At 52.8% G+C, this 21,674-nt stretch overlaps 1 protein-coding gene across 5 annotated transcripts in view; it reads left to right on the forward strand.

Moving 5' to 3' along the window:
• HECTD4 (HECT domain E3 ubiquitin protein ligase 4) overlaps positions 1 to 17,505 on the forward strand; it is a 190,043-nt gene extending 172,538 nt beyond the window's left edge. For 4 of the 5 annotated variants that reach the window (XM_082641387.1, XM_082641390.1, XM_082641389.1 and 1 more), the window contains exons 63-76: positions 565 to 788; positions 876 to 1,027; positions 2,401 to 2,507; positions 3,204 to 3,327; positions 5,760 to 5,950; positions 7,077 to 7,223; positions 8,067 to 8,186; positions 8,821 to 8,976; positions 10,614 to 10,717; positions 10,970 to 11,191; positions 13,135 to 13,301; positions 13,559 to 13,754; positions 14,327 to 14,549; positions 15,122 to 17,505. In XM_082641387.1, the coding sequence (XP_082497513.1) occupies positions 565 to 788; positions 876 to 1,027; positions 2,401 to 2,507; positions 3,204 to 3,327; positions 5,760 to 5,950; positions 7,077 to 7,223; positions 8,067 to 8,186; positions 8,821 to 8,976; positions 10,614 to 10,717; positions 10,970 to 11,191; positions 13,135 to 13,301; positions 13,559 to 13,754; positions 14,327 to 14,549; positions 15,122 to 15,258 (2,270 nt within the window). In that variant the 3' untranslated portion in view covers positions 15,259 to 17,505. The remainder of the gene's footprint in view (positions 1 to 564; positions 789 to 875; positions 1,028 to 2,400; positions 2,508 to 3,203; positions 3,328 to 5,759; positions 5,951 to 7,076; positions 7,224 to 8,066; positions 8,187 to 8,820; positions 8,977 to 10,613; positions 10,718 to 10,969; positions 11,192 to 13,134; positions 13,302 to 13,558; positions 13,755 to 14,326; positions 14,550 to 15,121) is intronic. The other variant, XM_082641388.1, reaches the window with a different exon arrangement.
• The last annotated feature ends 4,169 nt before the right edge of the window (positions 17,506 to 21,674 follow it).

Here is a 21,674-nt window from a genome sequence, read left to right on the forward strand (position 1 = left end):
TCAGAACAGGGTTTAGCCCCTCTCTGTCCCTGCCATAACTGTTACCTCAAAGTGTCCACAGGAAACAAAGCCTGGCTATTTACCCTATTCCCGTTATTATTTCTATTTCGAAGTGCAAACAGGAGGCTGGTTCTAAATAGCTAATCTGGAGCCCACCTATCTCCTGTCTCAGGAAATGCAAACAGGGGACTAGTTGCAAGTGTTTGGCCTGAAGTCCATCTTTTTCTCGCCCCAAGAAATGTAAACAGGAGGCCAGTTGTAAATGCCTAGCCTGGAGCCCATCTGTGTCCTGTCTGAAGCAGACTGGCCCAGGAGGGGCCCACGTCACGGGGCCGCACCTCACAGCACCACACCTCACGGCAGAGAAGGCTGGGCGTGTAACTGAGGTGTGTGTGCAGAAAGGGAGCACCAGGTCTCGGCGGACAGCTCATCATCACCACTAACCACCCATTACCCACTTTCAAAAATAAATCATTGATGAAAAATAAATCAAATGCTACAGGGCTTATCCTGAGGTAGCGTGTTCACGACAGAATCATTTGCCCTCCCTCCATTCTGTAACAGGTGAGAAGCTGGTGCCCGGGGCCAGGGAGGTGCTGACGGAGATATTTAAGAGCTGCGCCCACTCAGAGCAGATGCTGAGCCTGACACCAGCAAAGCCCATCAAAGTGTCTGACATTTATCTCAGCAAAGAGCAGATCAACTCCCAGACGCCAGGCAACCTCCTCCACCTCTTCTTCACCAACGTTCGGCCCCCCAAAAAGGTGCTGGAGGACCAGCTCACCCAGGTAGCCACCCCATCCCCGCCGCACCCGTGCTGGGCCTCGCGTGCCCCTGGGGCTGAGTCTGAGGGCCCCCACTCCGGTGCTCCGCAGATCCTGAGGAAGTACGGCGTGCCGAAACCCAAGTTCGACAAGAGCAAGTACAGCAAGGCGGGGAAGGAACAGCACCCCGGAAAGGTGGTGAGCACCAAGCGGCCCATCACCAAGCCCCCCGCCAAGGACAAGGCCGTGCTCAACAGCGTCAGGTGGGTGACCGAGGAGCTCGGAAGGGGCGCCGGGCAGGGGAACGCGGGGCCACCGCCTAGCAGGCTTCCTGGGAGGCTGTCGGCACCTTGGGGAAGCCAGACATCCTGGCTCTTCTCTGCTCTGCTGCCGGGGTCCTTTTCGCCCTTGACTTCGTCAGCTGGAAGAGAACGTTTCATTTTACCCACAAGGATAGTAAAATCTGGACCATGCAGGCTGGAAAGCAGACCAGTCTGAATTAATAAAACATCTAAAGTGTACAGAATTGTTTAAAAAGTCTGACTTCTTTTACCCACACAATAATGCACAGTTATTGTAGAAAGACTGTAAAGTGGACCCGTGCATATTGGAAAACACTGAAATACCCCCCACGTAGCAACTGCTTTTAACATTTAAGTGCAGAATGTTTTATTTGTGCATACGTATTATCTTGTTACATTTTAAATGGCTAAAATAGTACAATATTCAAAAGCACATGCAGTGAAAAGCCACTCCTCTTCCTCTCCATCCTTAAGCCTCCCAGCTCCCTTCCCTGAGGCTGCAGTGTCACTTTCGTAGCCTTGCAGAACTGTTCTGGCTGTACACGAGCCAGTGTATGCATACCCAGAGGTCGGGAACTGTACAGAATGCCTGTACCTTGCTGTTTCTATTTACTTCTGATATTGGAGATGATTCCATATCAGCACAAAAAGAACTTGCCCCGTTCCTCTTTTAAAGTAGCTCCATAATATTCCATGTGTGGATATGCACACATATTTAGTAGAATTTTCTTTAGAAACAAGTTTATGACTCTCAAGTTGAAATTCAGGTAGTGAAGTACTACTGAGCAGGAGTCTCTAGAGGACTTGTTTAAGTCATCAGAGAAAAAAGTGTCTTAAAATCTTATTAATTAATTATACATAAATGGGGCTTTTAAATCAGTACTGTCCCATAGAGCTTTCTGTGACGATGGAAATGTGCGTTTCTCTGTCTGTGCTACTCACCACAGTGGCCACTAACCACACGTGGCTACTGAGCACTTGAAATGCAGCGAGTGCCACCAAGGAACTGGACTTGTAATTTTAATTAATTTAAACTTAAGTAGCTACATCTGGCCAGTGCCTGCTTCTTGGACAGTACAGCTCTAAAGTATGTAGAAAGAATGTTTGAAAAGTGTCTCTTCGAGATTTTCCACATTTTAAAGCATCAAATTGTCCTCATAATTTGCTCAGGAAACTTTTCTTGGTCAGAACAAAGCTGATCTTGACCCCAGCCCTGTCTGAACCATCAGCTGTAGTTGGGGGAGGGTGAACCAATGCCTGGTGAGGTTCTGCATTCCCCCACCAGGAGGAGGTGTGGGCATGAGGAATTCTGATTCTGGTGCTTTGGTCTACAGCAGGACTGCCTTGAGCGAGAAGAAGCCCACTGTGAAGCCGAAGTCACCGGAAAAGAGCAAGCCGGACGAAAAGGACCCAGAAAAGTCACCCACTAAAAAACAAGAAGGTGAACAAGCAACTTGGGCCTGATGCAGGCCTGGGGCTGCTTCCATCCTAGAGATGGCGGCGCAGCCTGGGATCCAGCCTCTTTGCTTTTCCCTGACCGCCTGGCTCCCTCGGGTTTTAGTTTAGGCAGGGCAGCCCTGCCCAAGACACGGAAGACATCCCTGGCCAGCTGCGATTATTGCTCCAGGACTCCATCTCTGCTGACCTGAACTGATGGAGGTTAGAATAGCAGCTCCAGAAATACCATACTCCCAAGGGAAGAATAGATGATTGCGATTGAAAGTAAAGATTGAAAATCTGCTCAGAAATTTTCTTCCAGAAGGGCACTTACCTGGGACATTAGAACCTTATCTTCCTAAAGGCCCAAGCAGACTTGGAGAAAGCTATTATTGTCACAAAAATTGCGTAGTCAGTCAGGAATGTTTCTGAGATACAGAAAGACGAGACTGGGGGGAAAGCGCTGCACCACTTGGTCACCAGCCCGAGGAGGTGAGGCTGTAGCTGAGACCCGTCAGGTTGGGGGTTCTGTGTGTCCTGGAGCAGTCGGGTGGAGACAGTCTGTTAACAGACCCTGGAGTGACGGCAGGAGACGGGGGGGTTAGATGAATTGGGCCCCGAAAGAGAGGGTGCAGTGGGAGCATGCTGTGGGACCCCCACTTCTCACCGATTCCTAACACTGTGAACACTTCTCCATCAGTCCCTGAGGAAAAGTACCTGACATTGGAAGGATTTCACAAGTTTGTTATTGACCGAGCCAAGCAAGACATCCGTAGTGTCTGGAGGGCAATTTTATCCTGTGGTTATGATCTTCATTTTGAGAGGTAAGAGGCTGTCAACCCAGTTGATTCCTTGTGTAAAAATTGTTCTCAGAGAGAGTGGCATGGACATATATACACGACCAAATGTAAAACAGATAGCTAGTGGGAAGCAGCCGCATAGCACAGGGAGATCAGCTCGGTGCTTTGTGACCACCTAGAGGGGGGGATAGGGAGGATGGGAGGGAGATGCAAGAGGGAGAGGATATGGGGATATATGTATATGTATAGCTGATTCACTCTGTTATAAAGCAGAAACTAACACACCATTGTAAAGCAGTTATAATCCAATAAAGATGTTAAAAAAAAAATTGTTCTCAGCTACTAGACGCTTCCCCAAGCAATTACTCCCTGGGAAGCCATTCCATCTGACATGTTTTTAATGCCTATTGAGTTATTTTCCAAGTTCTCCTAATTGTTAATGTGGATTTTCCAACCCGTTTGAACAGAAATTCACTATCTCACAGTTCTGGAGGCGGGAAGCCCAAGATCAAGGTGTCAACAGGGTTAGTGTCTCTGGAGGGCTCTCCTTGGCTCACAGACGGCCACCTGTGTGCTGAGTGCTCAGGTGGCCCTTCCTCTATGTGCCTGCATCCCTGGTGTCTCGTCTCTCCCTCTTCTTATGAGGACAACAGTCCTTTTGGATTAGGGCCCCACCCTGTGACCTCATTTAACCTAATGACCTCTTTAAAGACCCTGTCTCCAAATACAGTCACATTGGCGGTTAGAGCGTCAGCATATGAATTGGCAGGAAGGGGACATTTCAGTCCCTAACAGGGACGATTTCTTATTCCAAAGAATCTTTTTTCTTTGGACTCACACATTCTCTCCCACTCTCCATTGCCCTCTCTCACTCCCAGGCAGGAGCACAGCAAGGTCACGAGTCACCGGGTCTCCAGGGCCAAACTAAATATGGTTTCCCCTTTCTAGCTGTACGTGAATCCCAAGCAGGCAAGATATCTGCAAACCAAAAGAAATCTCCCTGCTCTCTCCCTCTGGCTCTGCCACACACAGGCCTACACGCCCGTTCCCACAGCAAGATGTACTGGGCCTCAGAGAAGGAATGGCTGCCAGAAGCATGCTTTTTTTAAACCCCATTTTCAGAGTTGAGAAATTGTTTACTGCTTGGCACCAGCACTTTGTACCTTCACTGAAAGCTCAGAGTCGATGCCCAGATGGGCCTTGGATCATGGTGACAGGGCCAAGTTCTTCGACTGGTTTTAGAAACCAGTAAGAGGCACGACTTTGGGGGTTTTCGTTAAAAGCAGAATCACCTATTTTGGACTAGAAACTGCATTCCAAGTGAAAAGGGAACAAATTGGACTGCAAATTAATTCCAAGGTGACACATTTGTAACAGCTGGAAGGGCTGGTTCACGTGTGTTATGGGGCCACGGTGATGACACATCCAGCCTGGAAGAGGGCATCACCTTCTGAAGGCGCTAGGTCTCTCTCGGAGCACTCCTAGGGTAGGACAGCGGTGGCCTGCAGTGATGAGAGCCTGGCACCAGGCTCCACCACCTCCCTGAGACATGTCCCTCTGCGCGATGCACCGTGTGGCATGTGACCCCCCCTCGAGGCGCCACAGGTTCTGGAACGAGAGGCACCTGTCCACCCACCTGCCTGCCTGCAGGCCTTCCTTGGGTTAATAGCTCAATGTTTGTAGAATAAGGACACACACACTCGATAAAAACCTCATGCAGTATATTCAAACACAAAGGAGATTTCCTGTGATTCTGTGCCCAGGGGTAATCACTTGGAAAGGTTTCAGTAAACACCTCTCCCAACATTTTTCCAGGAGTAGATGTTTTCAGTACTGTAGCGTGGGATCAGACAGGACATAGTGTCCTGCAGTGTGCTTTTTTCGTTTTTCCATATCATTTGATACTGTTCTACCAGATGATTTTAATGGCTGCCGAGCAGTCCGTTATTGGGGGTGGTGTAATTTATGGCTGATGTTGCTGTAGCAAGGCAGCCCTCACAAACACACCTTTGCCTGCCTGTTCAAGGAGCCGTGTAGGGGAACCCTGGGGTGGGATCGCTGGGTAAAAGATGATGGCTTCAGTAACACCAGCAGCTGACACTTGCTGTGCCCTCGGAAGGGGCGGGGCACCATGCTGTATGCATCACAGGTGTCCTCTCAGTGACTCCTCCTGACAGCGTGAGGCTGTGCTATCGCCAGCTCCATTTCATAGATGAAGAAACTGAGGCTCAGGAAGTAGGTGTGCTTTGTAGCCTAGATTTCACCCAAGGACTCCAATGCCCCGTCTTTAACCCTAAAACCCTGCTGCCTACAGACAGCAGGGAGGCACATTCCCAAGAAATGTCTGGGAGCCGAGGCTGTCTTATAAAGGTCCTCTGGGAGCTGGGACGTGGCTGCGGAGGAACCCAGCAGTCCCCCAGCGGCCGCCGCCCCACCTTGCCTCTCCCCGCCCCCAGGTGTGCCTGCATCGACGTCCGGCACGCACACAAGGCCTCCAGGAAGTGGACCCTGGAGATGGACGTGGCGCTCGTGCAGTACATCAACCGGCTGTGCCGCCACCTGGCCATCACGCCCGCGCGGCTGCATCCCCATGAGGTGTATCTGGACCCCACAGACGCCGCCGACCCCAGAGTGGCCTGTCTCTTGAGTATGTGGCCCCAGGGGGATGCCTTTCAGGGTCCTTCCCCTGGGCCGCCCTGTGGGGGCCTGCCCCATGACGGCACAGGGTGGTTTAGAAGGACTAGATGCCCTTTCTGTGCCCATTACAAAGATCCTTAGGAACTCCTGCTGTGAACGGGTGGGTATAAAAAGAGGGAGGGAAAGACAAGAAGCTGTGATTGTGGCCAAATTAAAGTTTGTGAGGCCTTATTATGTGCTTCTCGCAACCAAGCCAAGCGGCAGACACAGAAGTGCGGTGGCTAGGAGGCGAGACCCCTGCCGTCACACCCAGGCCCCTGCCTAGAGGCCGCCTCGGATGCCAGGCTGGTGTTGGGGGTGAGATGGGGTCAGGGCAGTCTGGTAGCGTGTGTCAGAGACATTAGCCTTAATTACAAGAGAGCAGCATGTTTCTATCAAAAGCTAGGAATGCACACAAAAATAATGCACACACAGAAACGGACATTCTCCATAAATCCACCCCTGGAGAGTAAGCCCTGTCACACACAACAGGCCCTGGGCTGGCTCCGGTGCCGGGGTGTGTGCGCGCCTCGGGCCCCACTTAGCCTGCTCACCCTCACTCAGCCACAGTCCGAGCCCTCGCTCTCTTGCGGATACCGCGACAGTGAACGTGGCCGTGAACTGTCCCAACGTCAGTCTCACGGTCAGAGAGGAGAAGTACGTGAGGGCAGACAAGTAAAAGTCAGTGTGCCATGTAACAGTCTCCCGGTTTCGATGTGTGAGGTCACACCACGGGGAGCTGGGGGAAAGGTACAAAGGACTCTACTTTGTTCTGCAACTTCCTATGAGCCTGTAATTACTTCAGAGTTAAAAGTTAAAAATCAAATGGTACGCAGCCCCGGCACAGCCGCAAAGGCCGGCTGAGCGGACCCTCGGGTCCCCTCCAAGGCCGGGCCTCGCCCTCTGCTGCTGCTTGGCACAGGCTCAGGGAAGCCAGGCTTTCTCACTCACCAACAGCCTCTGGGTTCCAGGGATAAAACCCACCGCGGGAGCCTCCCTATCCCTCCCCGCGACCGGGCCACCTGCGTCATTCACAGACGGAGAGTCTCGGCCTCGCTGGGCCGAGCCCCCGCCTGACCGCCCCTCATGCCCTGCAGATGTGCCCATCGAGAGCCTGCGCCTGCGCTTTGCCCTGCTGCAGTCTCTGAACACCACGCTCGAGACCTTCTTCCTGCCACTCGTGGAGCTGCGCCTGACGCCCATGTACACCCACAGCATCGCGGCCCTGCTGAAGGAGGCCAAAGGTCAGTGCCTGGGCTCCCGGGCCGACCCCGATGGCTGGGGTCTCCGGCATCACCTGGCCTCCTGCGGCTGCCCAGGGCCCCACCCCCCCACCCCCAGCCTGTCCTTGGACGCGCGAATCTTTTCTGGAGCAGTGGTTCCACCCAAGAGCAGTTACTTTAATTATGCTCTGAAGAAAACAAACATGCTCTGAAAAACTAAGTTTACTAAAAGAGTTTTCAGATTATTTAGAAATACATAAACGTAAAGCTCTGACTCACTAGCTGCCCCCAACGTTCCTGAGACGACCATCACTAACAGATGAGTCTGTCCTTCCAGACTTTTCTATTCACATACAAATAGACAAACACATTTGTCTTTTTTTTTTAAATCAAAAACTGGGTATCCTCTTATACATTCTGTTCTGCACCTGTGCTTCATAGATCTCTGCATGTCGACACACACACCCTCCTTGCCTTGCTGTCCACAGCGTAGGTGCCCATGTCCTTATTGATAAGACACTTCCGTGGTTTTTATTTTTTGCTGTTTCAGAAGTGGCCACAGAAACCTCCTTATTCTTTATGTATTTGGGTTTGTATTCCTGCAAGCGAGGTGTCTTGTGGGCATGACAGGGTCCAAGGGTTTAATCCTGCGTTCACATTTGGGTGGAGACTAACTAATCACCCTCCAGTGGGGCGGGACCTCTTATGCCCCCAGCAGCACATCCCCCCAGGGGCCCGCGGGCCATCCCAGAAGAGACTGGACGGACCCACAGGGGACAGTGTGGCCCCCGCCAGGCCTTGGGGTGACCGGGAAGGAAGGGAAGCCACCCCATCCCAGCCTCTCTACGACATTCCTCCCTCCAGGGCTGATCTTTTATGACACGAAGGTGACCGTCATGAATCGGGTGCTGAACGCCACAGTGCAGAGGACAGCTGACCATGCAGCACCGGAGATTACTCTGGACCCACTGGAGATCGTGGGAGGTGAGACTAGCTACACAGACCAGAGGATGCAGGCAGCAGTGCTTGAACTAGTTGATTTCTCGCACATAAGAGAAGCCTCTAGAAGAGGGAGTCCCGGGCTGCTCTGACATCCCTCGTTGGCGTGGGTGCTCCTGTTGCCCTGCTCTACGTCCCAGCCTGTGACGTCCCCCTCTAGTCCCTCCCAAGCTCCCAATCCAGGCAGCAGAGGGAGGGGGAGCCAGCGGCACAGCCCGCGCCTCAGTGCAGGGGAGGTGGGCTTCGTTCTGGCCGTGGACATGCTAAAATCAGGGCTCTAGCACTGAAAAAGTGGGGAGGCAGCCAGGAGTCTCCGCCACAGCCTGTGAACGGACAGATGTTGGGAGGGGCACGTGAGAGGAGCCCAGGTGCGGGGCCTCCCCCGAGACACGCGGAAGGATGGGAGGGGCTGACCACGTGGAGAACGGGGGGCGGGGGTTGGGGGGGGCAGGCTCCTCGAGGGACCCACGTGGCAGATGTGAAAGGTTGGAGATGTTCCAGGAGCCGAAGGGAGGCAGTGGCTGCCCCCAGCAGGCCGGGGCCTGGCCATGCGGCTCTCCTGTGCTGGGATGCAGGAGATGACCACCCGGAGGTTTTGGCACTTCCTCTCTCGTTCCAGGGGAGATCAGAGCCTCTGAAAACTCCTACTTCTGCCAGGCGGCCAGGCAGCTGGCCTCGGTGCCATCCTCCCAGCTTTGCGTCAGACTGGCGAGTGGCGGTGACCCCACCTATGCCTTCAACATCCGCTTCACTGGGGAGGAGGTCCACGGCACCAGTAAGTGGCACCCCGCAGGCCCTCCGTCAGCCAGTTCAGGGTGAAGGCTGTGTTTAGAATGTAAACATTCCTGGGGTTATTTTCAGCCTAAATGGCCTAATATCTTACCCATTAACTAGAGGAAAGCCACATCCTCATTACCCTGCTCTGCACAGAAGCCAGGACTGCCCCCAACTGACCATCTGTCCAGGCTCTCCAAACCCAGTCCCCCTGGACTTGCCCCGTCCCCTGGGGATGTGGCACCTGCCGCTGGCCTGGAACTTCAGCCCAGCGCTGTCCAGGCTTGGGGACCGGGCTTCTGATCAGTGCTAGGAGGTGCACTTCTTGCTGAGAAGAGACGCCCTCAGTGTGGATTGGACTTCTTTTCCAGGAAGAGCCCTTGGCTGAGGGTTGGTTGGGCCAAAAGCTTGTGTGTGCCCCATGAGAGACAGGGGTCTGGGGAGCCCTTGACCAGAATGGCACATCCTGCCATTTCACGCTGCAGGGAGGAGGAATGGCCGCTCAGAACATGCTCCTTCGTGGTCCTTTCAGTCCGTTTAGCCCAGACGTTCAGGAAATGCACTGGATGGGAGAAGACAGTTCTTTCACTGGGTGCGCTGGGTGGGGAGAGCTCTTGGAGCAGCTCTGTTTCCTGTTCCCGCCCTGATCATGGGACACTTCCCGCAGCAGCCTCCTTGCCGGCCAGCGCTGTGGCATCCTCTGGGCACACCTCGGAGGCTCTCTGAGCACAGCTCTGTTCATTGAGATACCAGAACGTGTCAGGCCCCTGCTCAACACCTTACGCTCCTCATGACACCAGCGCTGTCCCACTTTACAGGCGGGGCAACTGGGGCTCCGCCAAGTTAAGTAGCTCCCCCAAGGGCAGCAGCATCACTGGGGTGCAAACCCACGTCTGTCCGATTCTAAAGCCCAGCCCTTGGCGGCTTCAGCCGGCGGGAGTGTCCTGTTTCTCTGTGGAAGCGGCCAGGCCCTGACATCTGTCCCCAAGCAAGTCCTCCGCATGCACAGCTGTCCTCAGTGTTTCCTGACCTGAGGACACTGATGGGATGCACGGGGAAGGGCAGAGGAGACCCAGCCACAGAGAGGAGTTTCGCAAGAAGCCCAAAGGCCCGTTTGGAACGGCAGCAGCAGAGGAGCTGGTCATTGCCGTTGCCCTTTGCGTGTGTCCGTGTGTCCATCCATTTATTTATGCTCTCAGTGGACACACACAGAGCCCTGGGCTTGGCAGGAGGCAGTGCTGAGGAAAACATGGGGCCCTGCTCTTGGCCCAGCGCAGGGGATGGACACAGGTCCCACAAGCCCTTGTATCGGTGTCGGCTTGCAGCTGTGAGAAGTGACCCACGTAGGATCTGCCTTTGATCTCGTTGAATCCCTGGAACTAGCCTGGGAGGTGGGTACAGTGACTGCCCCCATCTGCTAGGTAGAGGGGCGGAGGCTGGCTCCGTCAGAGAAGTGATTCCCCAGGAGCCACGCAGCTAGTTAGTGGCCCCGCAGATTGGAGCCGGGATCTCCCAGCCCTCGGGCGGGTTCTGTTTCCACCCGCCAAAGCTGCAGCCCAGCGGGCAGAGGAGTTGACTTCCCGGTGGGGACAGGGCCTGCGGGCAGGGTAGGCTGATAGGTCCCCATCTGTCCCGCAGGCGGCTCCTTCCGCCACTTCCTGTGGCAGGTGTGTAAAGAGCTGCAGAGCTCCTCGCTCTCCCTTCTCCTGCTGTGCCCCAGCTCAGCCGTCAACAAGAATAAGGTAAGACGCGAGGCCTGGGCAGCCAAGGCTGGTGGCCCAGCGGTCGGCTCCCTGAGGGGCAGGGGCTCGGCTCGTGGGTGCGCGTCCTCATCAGCTCTGCGCCCTCTCACAAGCCTTCCTGGTTTGGGTGGTGCTCTCGCTGCTCTGGCTGGACATACTCCTGCCTGCCGTGGGTCCCGTGGGCCTGGAACCCACGTTCCTGCGGGAAGCAGAGGCCCACGTCAGTCACCTCACCTCTGCCTCCACTTCCAGGGCAAGTACATCCTGACCCCAAGTCCCATCACCTACGGGGAAGAGCAGCTGCTGCACTTCCTGGGCCAGTTGCTGGGAATTGCGATTCGAGCAGATGTCCCTCTTCCCCTGGACCTCCTGCCCTCCTTCTGGAAGACGCTGGTGGGCGAGCCCCTGGACCCTGACCAAGACCTGCAGGAAGCAGACATACTCACGTACAATTATGTCAAGAAATTTGAGAGTGTAAGTGAAAGGCCCATGTTTTCTGGGGGACGGTGGGGCCCAGAGCAGTGCCCCTGGGGCCCTTATTGCCACCCCATGGCCTCTGTGTCCCCACCTGGGGACTGACAGCCATCTCTTGAAGAACATTAGGCTGCATAAGGCATCTCTGCTGGCCAGGCTTGCCTCAGAGGGACAGGAGCCTCAGGCTTCCCTCCCTGCGGACAGCAGCAGCCCAGGGGTGACTTAACCAGCCTGCTGGGCCTTGTGAGGACACAGGGGTGAAGGGTTCCCGGCAGCTAAAGGAGTAGAAGTGTTGGGTGGGAACTGCTCCAAGCAGGGCCAGTTTCACTTTTAAGAGCTTGGTTTCAGAGTTTCACGAAGAGCACAGAAGATCAACTCTTGGGTATCACCTAGGCAGGGCGCTGGGAATGAAGCTCTTCCTCCCTCCCCTGTGCCTTGGGACACACAGAGATAGTGAGATCACAGCAGTGTCCGACCGTTCCCGTCCACACGCAGACCAGCCCACCTATGGTCGCTGCTCAGGCTGCGGTCAGGTCCGTCCACTGGTTCGGCAGAGTTGCTGAGGCCAGGCTGGGCTCACGTCTGTTGTCAGGGAGCTGCCCCGCTGCTCTCCGTTTATGTAAGGCCCACACTGGAGGGCTGCGTTCAGAAGCCCTCACAGTGAGGCCAGGAGGGAAGTGAGGCTCAGAGCGGTGGGCTGGCCGGGAACAAAGCCACTAGCAGAGCTTGGGTCTGGCCAGTTGGAAAGCCTGAGCTTTTTGGCCCACACGCGCTCCTCAGGTTAGAGACCATCCCGGCAGAGTGCGGAGGTGGCCCGTGATCCAGCCCTCCCTGAGGCCGGCAGCTCTTGCTCACCGGGGGGCAGACTTTGTGTCAGAGGCCTTGCGAGGCTGCTCTCCAGGGGACATCTGCTGAAGGAGGGGTCAGCCAATCAGCCTCCACTGGCCAGACTTGAGGGCCCCCGGAGGGGCCTCCTTGCCAGGCTCTCCGTAGTCCCCTTAGCTGCCACTTGAGGGAAGCCAGCGCACGGGAGCAGCAAAGCCGGGGTCCTGGACAGCAGTTGGCTTCTCAGTGGAAAGAGGGCTGACGATGAACTGTTTAAAGGGTCAAAGCAGGACGCCCTCCACGGGCTGGGGATTTATGAGTAGCTGCCAGGCACTGCTCAGAGAAGTCCTCCCGGGGGCGTGGGTGGCAGCAAAGGCCTGAGGCAGGCAGAGGATGTAAGATGGCATCCAAGCAGACCGTCCAGCCAAGGCTTCTATCTGGAGGGGATGGGCAAGGCCCCAGAGGGTGCTGGGAGACAGAACCACTCCGGGAGAGGCGGGGGAGACACATGAACCAGAAAGAAATGCCCTGAACTTCTGTCAGGGGTGCCTGTCTGCGGCCTTCACTGTCCCAGAGCTACAGGCTTGTTCTCCCCTGTGTCAGATCCCGTCCTCTCCTCAGTGGCCCAGCATGCACATCAGTGGGCCAGATGGTGGAGGGGGTAGCCCGTGTACCTTCCACAGGTAGAATTAAGTCAGGGCTCTCTGGTGACAAGTGACAGAAGCCCCAGGTCAAACCAGCTTAGGAAAAAAATTTTTTTTAGTGATTTGATCTTAAAACTAAAAGTACAGATATAGATTTGGCTTCAGACAGGGTTGAATCCAGGTGCTCCAATGATGTCGTCAATGAGTGATCTCAAGATGGCCCCAGCAGCACGAGGTGCCCTGCCTTCAGCCGTGTCCACACCAGTGAAAGAGGGCAACTGGAATTTGGGTCTCGTTAGCCAGGCCTTGGTCACATGCCTAACCCTGAACTGATGGCAAGGCTGGCGGGCCAGGCCACAGTAGCCCCCACCCGAACAATGACCGACATCTGCCCAACTGGGGAAGGGGTTCCCTCTTCTGAGGGCCTGGGGAGCAGGGCGGCAGTCAGCCCCGCCCTGCCGTGCCTCCCTCCAGATCAACGACGAGAGCGAGCTGGAGGCCCTGTGCGCCGAGATTGCCTCCCAGCACCTGGCCATCGAGAGCCCCGACGGGCCCAGTAAGCCCTGCTGCCGGTTCACCTACCTGACCATGGCGGGCGAGGAGGTGGAGCTGTGCAGCCGCGGCCGGCACATCCCTGTGGCGTGAGTGCGCGGGGGCCTGGCGGGAGGGGGTGAGGCAGGACGGTGGGCACCAGGAAAGGTGGTGGAGTATCTTCAGTGGAAGGACTTTATTCAGAACCACCGCTCTGGGCGGGTGACACCCAGCGCAGGAGAGGAGTTCACGGAGCTGCCAGGCCTGGGAAATCCTGGTAACGGCCTGGGGCCTCTGCCCGAGCGGGTGTGGCCCCCAGGCCCGGGGCAGCCTCCTGAGCGTCGCCCCTCACCCACGACCCCCGCAGGTGGGAGAACAAGGACATCTACGCAGCAGCCATCCGGAGCCTGCGGCTGCGGGAGCTTCAGAACGTCGAGTGTGTGACAGCCGTGCGCGCGGGCCTGGGCGCCATCATCCCCCTGCAGCTGCTCACCACGCTCAGCCCGCTGGAGATGGAGCTGCGGACGTGCGGCCTCCCTTACATCAACCTCGAGTTCCTGAAGGTCGGTGGCTGGGCTGGCTGGGCTAAGAGGCATGTTGGCAGTGGCCTGTCATGTCTTAGTACTTCCTGGGCCCCAGCACTCTGTCCTCCTCACGTGTGAGAGGAGCTGTGCTCACCCCCGTCTCATTGCTGTGTAAACTGAAGCTAAGACAGGTCACTTACCCAAGGTCACCCAGCCAGGAAGTGGCAAATCACCTGCCTCCCAAGCCCATGAATTAAGCCACCAGCCTGAGGTGAAGTCCCCTCCACTGTTCGGCCTGGCCCGCTTTTGCCCGTGCCAGCTGGGGGACCTTGCCCAAGTGACTTCACCTCTAATGGGAACAGTGACAAGACCTGCCCGGTGGGGTCAGTGGGGTAATGTATGGAGAGCCCCTGCCGCTGGGCCTAGTGCGTAGGCCACAGTCACACAGACGCTGTTAGGACTGCCTTTGCGGTCCTTGTCTTGTAACCTCCCTGTGTCCTGCAGCCATCGATTCCCTGCTGCACCCTGCCCCGGGATTGGGCCCAGCCTTGTCGCGGGGGCACTGGGTTAGAGGGCCAGGCCTGCTCACGTCTGCGGCCTTTCTTCCCCAGGCCCACACCATGTACCAGGTGGGCCTGATGGAGACGGACCAGCACATAGAGTTCTTCTGGGGGGCACTGGAGATGTTTGCCCAGGAGGAGCTGTGCAAGTTCATCAAGTTTGCCTGCAACCAAGAGCGCATCCCGTTCACCTGCCCCTGCAAAGACGGGGGCCCCGACACAGCCCATGTGCCCCCATACCCCATGAAGATCGCCCCCCCGGATGGCACAGCAGGTACTGGCCTCCCCTGGTCATGTTCCAAGTAGGGACGCATGGGCCCCACTTGGAGCTGGGGCTGCTAGGCCCTGCATGAGGGGGGAAGAACAATGGACAGGGACCCCGAACACCAAGGCCCAAATGTAAATGAGAGAGAGGCCAGGGGGTGGTGGGGCGGGCTTGGGGCCACGTGCTTCCCAAACCTGACCTTCGCCAAGTGGCAGTATAGGCCCGACGCTGACGTGTCTTCTGAAATTTTTAAAAGCTTAAAATCCATAAGTGTTTTAATCTTCCAACTTTTAAATGCAGCAAAATAAATTAAAAAAATCAAAACTCTTTGCCGGCCAGACAAACCTGCCTGCGGTCAGATTCTGTCACGGGTCAGCCATTTGGTACCTGTGCTGTACAGCAGCTGTGTATCTGCCCTTTCCTCCTCCAGAATCCAGCCTCCCAGGCCCTCATCCCCCCGACTGGGCCTTGGGGTTGACTTGGAGCGGCTCAGAGAGGCAGACCTGGAGGCAGAGGGTCCAGCCAGGCCTCCCTGGGATCCAGTCCCACGCTCTAACGCTGGCCCGATGTCTCTCCTCTAGGTTCCCCAGACTCTCGCTACATCCGCGTGGAGACCTGCATGTTCATGATCAAGCTCCCCCAGTACTCCTCTCTGGAAATCATGCTGGAGAAGCTTCGTTGTGCCATTCACTATCGCGAAGACCCCCTGAGTGGCTGAGGGGAGGGAGCCCGAGTTAGGCTGTCACCAAGGCACCGCTCTGCTGGCTTAGGAAGCCTGCCACTGCGAGCACATCCCTCCGGAGCCCTGCGTGAGGAGTTGGCAACATTTTGCTTTTCCGAACCTTTGTCCACATTCCAGGACCTCCTGGAAGAATTAACCTTATGTATTTGTACGTTTCGTGATGGGTTGGTTCTTTTGCTACCTATTTGTGGTATGTTTGTAAGATAGTTTAGTTCCCAGACAGCTCCTGTCTCATTTGATCTTCCTGGACATGTTCCTTCGTGGCCACCAGGTTCTGAGGCTGTGAGGCCCCAGTTGGTTCCACATCATAGAACCACCCAGCAGGAAGCCGGTAGTGAGAGGCCCTTGGCCCACAGAGCATCCTGTTCTTTCTGCAGAGCGTCTTCACAGACAAGTGTGTGGGCAGCCCTGCCCCTCCGCCTTGAGCTGGAGTTTCTCCTGGACGTGGCTCCTGCAGGCCTCCTTCCATCTTGAAATGGTTGGGCCAGTTACCCAAACATGGGAGACACACACAGGGAGCTTTACGTGTTAATCTTCCGGCTTTAGACCCTTGTCCATGGTCTGGGTTTTCCTGAAGAAAAGCCCACAGTGGTTCCCCCGTCCCTTCCCACCCAGACAGCCCTCTCTGCTGTCCGACTCTTCTGGGCCCCGGTCCGACAGTTTCCCACTGAGTGCTGCCCAGGATTAGAAGACCAAAGGGTTCCTCCCTGACCTTAGTACGCAGAGCCAGGCCAGGTGCGTCCCAGCTCAGGAGTTGAGAGGACCCCTGGAGCTAGAGGGACAGTGCTCAAGTTGGGGGCCTTTTTCCGAGGCTCAGAACAGGAAAGCACATGATTCAAGCCTACCCCCCTTTTGTACTCAGCAACGTCCCTTCCTCACTACGGTCTTTGTGATGTGAGGGGCAGAGGAAAGGCTACACCCCATTTTAAAAGGAGCTGTCTGAGGTGCTCTGTGCTCAGTCCAGGGCCAACCGCAGTGACTAAGACCTTCAAGTCCAGATGGAGACGCCAGGGTCCTTCTGCCCCTCTGGCCGGGCCCACCCGGCACCCCCGCCCCACCCCATGTGAGTGTGTGCCAGGGCTGAGCTGCTGCAGCCCGCCTGCTGCCCCAGTGCATTTGTGCCCTGAGTAGGTCTTTGTCCACTGGTACTTTGTTCGAGAGCAGCATATGCCATCTTGCTGGACACTGTCATTTTGGGCCTTGCCAGTTCTCACAGAATCACATCACTGTATTTATTGTATAATATTGTGAATATTGGAAGTTCTGAGTGAGTGCTGTCTAGAAGGCTTTGGAGTGTGAATGCTGGTGAGAGAGAGGATTTACTCCTCCTTTCTCTGCTGTGGCCCTGGCCTGTTGGAAAGGTGTGTGGATTTTAGAGTTAGAGGCATTAGCATCCACCTCCTCCCTGTTATTCTTAGGAAATGCATTAAGGACCATTATAGAAAATATTCCCTGAACTAAGGAAAGGATAAACCTGGATGAATTGTTCCAGTTGCATCAGTTACATTTGATGCGATCAGTCATGTCTGGAGGTGCCTGCAAGCAGTTTCCCTAATTGGAAGGAATACGGTCGGCCGTTGCCTCCTGGGGGCCACAGCCCCCTTGACTGGGGGGGGGTGGGTCACGCCAGGATATAGTCCTGACAACAAGGATCCTCTTATTTCATTTCTGCATAATGAAAGAGCCTTTGGATTTACTAGTAGTGGTTTTTCCTCCCTGTATTTTTAAATCTTGGTCGTCCCCCCCGCCCCTATCCTTCCATCCCTTGAATGGACTCAGAATTGTCAGCTACCTCCCCAGGAGGGGTTTGGGAAGCTTCTGTTGGCCCATCACTTGACTAGATGACAGCTGTGAGTAAGATACCTGCTGCTAACACGACTGCTTCTCCCAGAGAGCACATTGAGGTCCAGACAGATCCAAACCTTGGCCCTAAAAAAAAATGTGTGCTGTAAAGTTACTTGATGTATATTTATTATAATTATTTATGGTTGCATCTAACAAACTTTTCATTCAATTTGATGCTATTTACACCATTGCTGTGTAAAAGAAGCTCATGACAGGAAAAGTCACCCCAATAAATAACCTTCATCTAATTCTGATTTACCTTAAGAGTTGTGTGATCATCCACTCTTGCTGAGAAGATTCGAAGGCCAACACGCTTGGATGGCTCTGATACTTGAGGGTCGCCAAGCAGCTAGGAATTAAAAGTATTTCTAATTATTATGATCTCTTTACACTTGATGTGGTTCTTACTCCATTACGCTTATAAACTACCCCCTGCCCCCCACTCAACTCCTTATAGTCTATGGTTTTCATACAGAAAGTCTTGATTAAAGGGATGGAAATCCAAAGTCAAAGGTAAACCTAACCCTGCAGGTTCTGCCCACTCCTTGTCCTGGAGCTGGGCTGTACTCTTGTGCCAGTGTGAGGATTCTCCTCAAGTGGACTGTTGCACTGGAAGAGTCTGGGCCTCTCTTAGACCGCGTGTCCTCCTTTGAGCACAGGCAGTGGATTTATAACTACTTTGTGCAAAAGGAAGTGCAGGGAAGCAGAAAAGGCTTAGTAGTTCTGAGAACCACCATCCACAATCAGTGCCCTGCCCCCTTCTCGCTGTCTCGTGTCCATCCCACACATACCCCCCCACCCCCGCCACATACCCACAGAACCAAAACACATTGTAAAGGGAAGGAATTGGAGGCCTCATGTGCCAGGGAAAAACAAGGACTGGAAATGCATGTAGGAAGCAGAAGTTCAAGTCCCCACCACCCTGCAGAAGGCCGGAAGTTATATTCTGGAGAAACTACCTGAGATGCTCAGGGCTCCAGCCCCTGGCCCCACCCCACCCCAGGCTCCTACAGCAGGCTGGAAGACCCTGCCCTGAACTAACCCAGAGGAAAAACCTACAGATCCTGCCAGCCTGGGCTCTCCAGTGAAAATGCCAGCCTACTGTTCAGTGAAAGTGAACAGTGAAGAGAGCTCATCACCTTCAAGTGCCTCACACTTAAGTATATATAGATAGCTAGCCCAGAAACATCAGAGGTTTGTGGAAAAGTACAACATAAAAATACCAAAACAAAAATAAACAACTCCCAGGAAATAGTACAGAGAGTAGAACAAGATATCCAAGAAACAACTAAGGCACAAAGTGTAAATATTGTGTCCATTAAGTAAGGGGAGAAAAAGGCTGTAAGAGAAGATAAACAAAAGCTTTGGAAATTAATATCAGAAATGATGAAAGGATAAAATTGAGGAAATCTCCCATAAAGTAGGGCAAAAAAACCCCAAAGAGAATATGAAGGAAAATAAAAAATGGTCTAAGAGGGCTGACATCCAACTATAATTGGAAATCTGCAAAGAACACAGGAGAGAAACTACCAAAATAATAACACAAGAAAATTCTGAAAAACTCAAGAGGACATGAGTTTCCAAAGAATCTATACCAACATACAACGTGGGGAAATTTCAAAACACCAGATAGACACCCTAAAAAGCTTCAAGGGAAAAAACCAGTTACATGCAAATCGGAATGGCATCAGATTTTATAACAGTCTAGAAAGTAATGCTTTCAAGACACTTCTAATTCTAGCTAACACAGATAAACAGAAACCAAACCTTACCCTCCCTTCTAAAAAAAACAAAAAACCTGACAAATGTACCATCAGACAACAGGCATGAAAGACAGAGAGACCTGAGAGAAGAGAAAAAAATGTGGTGGGGGCCCTACCACTGCCTCTGCTTACAGTTGGGGCAGAGTTGTCAGCAGCAAAGGGAGGAGAAACTGAGGGTGGAACCCAACAGTCTCTCTGAGATGAGAAGCCAAGGCATCCAAGGAGACCAAAGCAGCTAGTTTACAGGGCAGGGTATCAAAAAGGAAAGAGTTATACAGAGAGCTCTATAGATCTGCTGAGAATCCCACTCAAGTGTTCACTGAGTACTGATAATCCCATGCATGTAAGGAAACTGCCAGAGGCGGGGGAAAGAACCAGCCAAAAGGCTTAGAGCTGTCAGAGAACAGGAAATAGTTCCTTTTCCCAAGAGCCAGTGTGGAAAACATCACAGTTTATGGGGCATCAGTTTTGCTTCAGTACTGGAGCAAAATTAGCCCTAGACTACTCACTGCTCAGGTCCCACTTAATAAAGCTTAAAAGTTTGATCTAGAAGGATCAAACTGTTTCCAAGTAACTAAGTATGAGAAACAAAGCTCAATATTTATAGGAATACAAAAATACCCAGCACCAAAATCGGTAGAATTCAGAATATCTGGCATCCAATCAAAACCACCAAACATGCAAAAAATCAACACAAGAAGACCCAGAATGTACACAAATGATAAATTAGTGACCAGGGGAATTAAAAGTTATTATAACTACATATTAAGTAGTGACCTGAGAAATATAAAAACCCAAATTTAACTTCCAGAGATAAAAATTACAATGTCCCAAATGAAAACCACACTGGATGAATTAACAATCAGACTACAGAAGATTTAGTGAACTTGGAGACATATAGAAACTATCCATCTGAACACAGACAAAAGAATCCAAAAAAGTGAAAAGAGTTCCAATAAGCTATGGGGCAACTTCATGTGGCCTAATATATGTGTAAATTTAATTTCCCAAAGACAGGGAAAATGGAGAAACAAAAAAATATCTGAAGAAATAATGGCTGAAATTTTTCTGAATTTGGTTGAAAACTATAAACTCAAAGATGCAAGATGTTTAATGAACTTAAAGAAGCAAAGAAATAGGTAGTAGTGATGGTTGCAGAACAATGTGAATGTACTTAATGCCACAGAATTGTACAAAAGCACATTATAACCAAGTTGCTTAAAATCAGTGATAAAGTGAGGAGGAGGCATGATGGCGGAGTAGGACTTGAGCTCACCTCCTCTCACTTAAAAACAAAAATCACAACTAACTGCTGAATAGCCATCGACAAAAAAAGACTCAAACCTACCAAAAAATATATTCTACATCCAAAGACAAGAAGCCACAACGAGATGGTAGGAGAGGCACTTTCACGATATAATCAAATCTCATACCCGTCAGGTGGGTGACCCACAAACTGAAAAATAATTACATCACAGAGGTTCTCCCACAGGAGTGAGAGTTCTGAGCCCCATGTCAGGCTCCCCAACCTGAGGGTCTGGCATCGGGAGGAGGAGCCCCCAGAGCATTTGTCTTTGAAGGCCAGGTGGGCTTGAGTGGAGGAGCTCCACAGGACTGGGAGAAACAGAAACTCCACTCTTGGAAGGTGCACACAAGGTTTCATGTGCACTGGAACCCAGGGCAAAGCAGTGACTCCATAGGAGCCTAAGCCAGACCTACCTGTGGATCTTGGAGGGTCTCCTGGGGAGGCAGAGGTCGGCTGTGGCTCACTGTGGGGGCAAGGACAACTATGGTGGAGGCCCCAGCCAATATTCATCGGCATGACCTCTCCCAGAGGTCACCATTTTGGCACTGAGACCTGGCCCCACCCAACAGCCTGCAGGCTCCAGTGCTGGGACACTTCAGGCCAAACAAGCAACAGGGCGGGAACACAGCCCCACCCATCAGCAGACAGGCTGTCTGAAGTCCTGATCCCACAGCCATCTCTAAACACAACCCTTGATACAGCCCTGCCCACCAGAGGGACAAGACCCAGCTCCACCCACCAGTGGGCAGGCACCAGTCCCTCCCACAAGGAAGCCTGCACAAGCCTGGACCAACCTCACCCACCAGGGGGCAGACACCAAAAGCGAGAGGAACTACAATCTTGTTGCCTGAGGAACAGAGGCTACAAACACAGAAAGTTAGACAAAATGAGACTGCAGAGAAGTATTTTCCAGATGAAGGAAAAAGATAAAATTCCAGAAGAAAAACTAAGTGAAGTGGAGATAGGCAATCTTCCTGAAAAATAATTCAGAGTAGTGATAGTAAAGATGATCCAAGATCTTGGAAAAAGAATGCAGGCACAGACCGAGAAATACATGAAATGTTTAACAAAGAGCTAGAAGATTTAAAAAACAAATAAAGAGAGATGAACAATATAATAATTTAAATGTAAAATACACTAGAAGGAATCAGTAGCAGAATAACAAGGCAGAAGAATGAATAAGTGAGCTGGAAGACAGATTGGTGGAAATGACTGCTGTGGAACAGACTAAAGAAAAAAGAATGAAAAGAATGAGGACAGTCCAAGAGACCTCGGGTATAACATTAAATGCACCAACATTCACATTTCTCTCTTCTCCCAGAAGGAGAAGAGAGAAAGGGCCTAAGAAAATATTTGAAGAGATAATAGCTGAAAACTTCCCTAACATGGGAAAGGAAACACTCAAGTCTAGGAAGTGCAGAGTCCCATACAGGATAAACCCAAAGAGGAACACAACAATACATGTAGTAATCAAATTA

The sequence above is a fragment of the Mesoplodon mirus genome, assembly GCF_964341445.2.
Source record: "Mesoplodon mirus genome assembly, chromosome: 13".
In the NCBI taxonomy this organism is placed as follows: Eukaryota; Metazoa; Chordata; class Mammalia; order Artiodactyla; family Ziphiidae; genus Mesoplodon; species Mesoplodon mirus.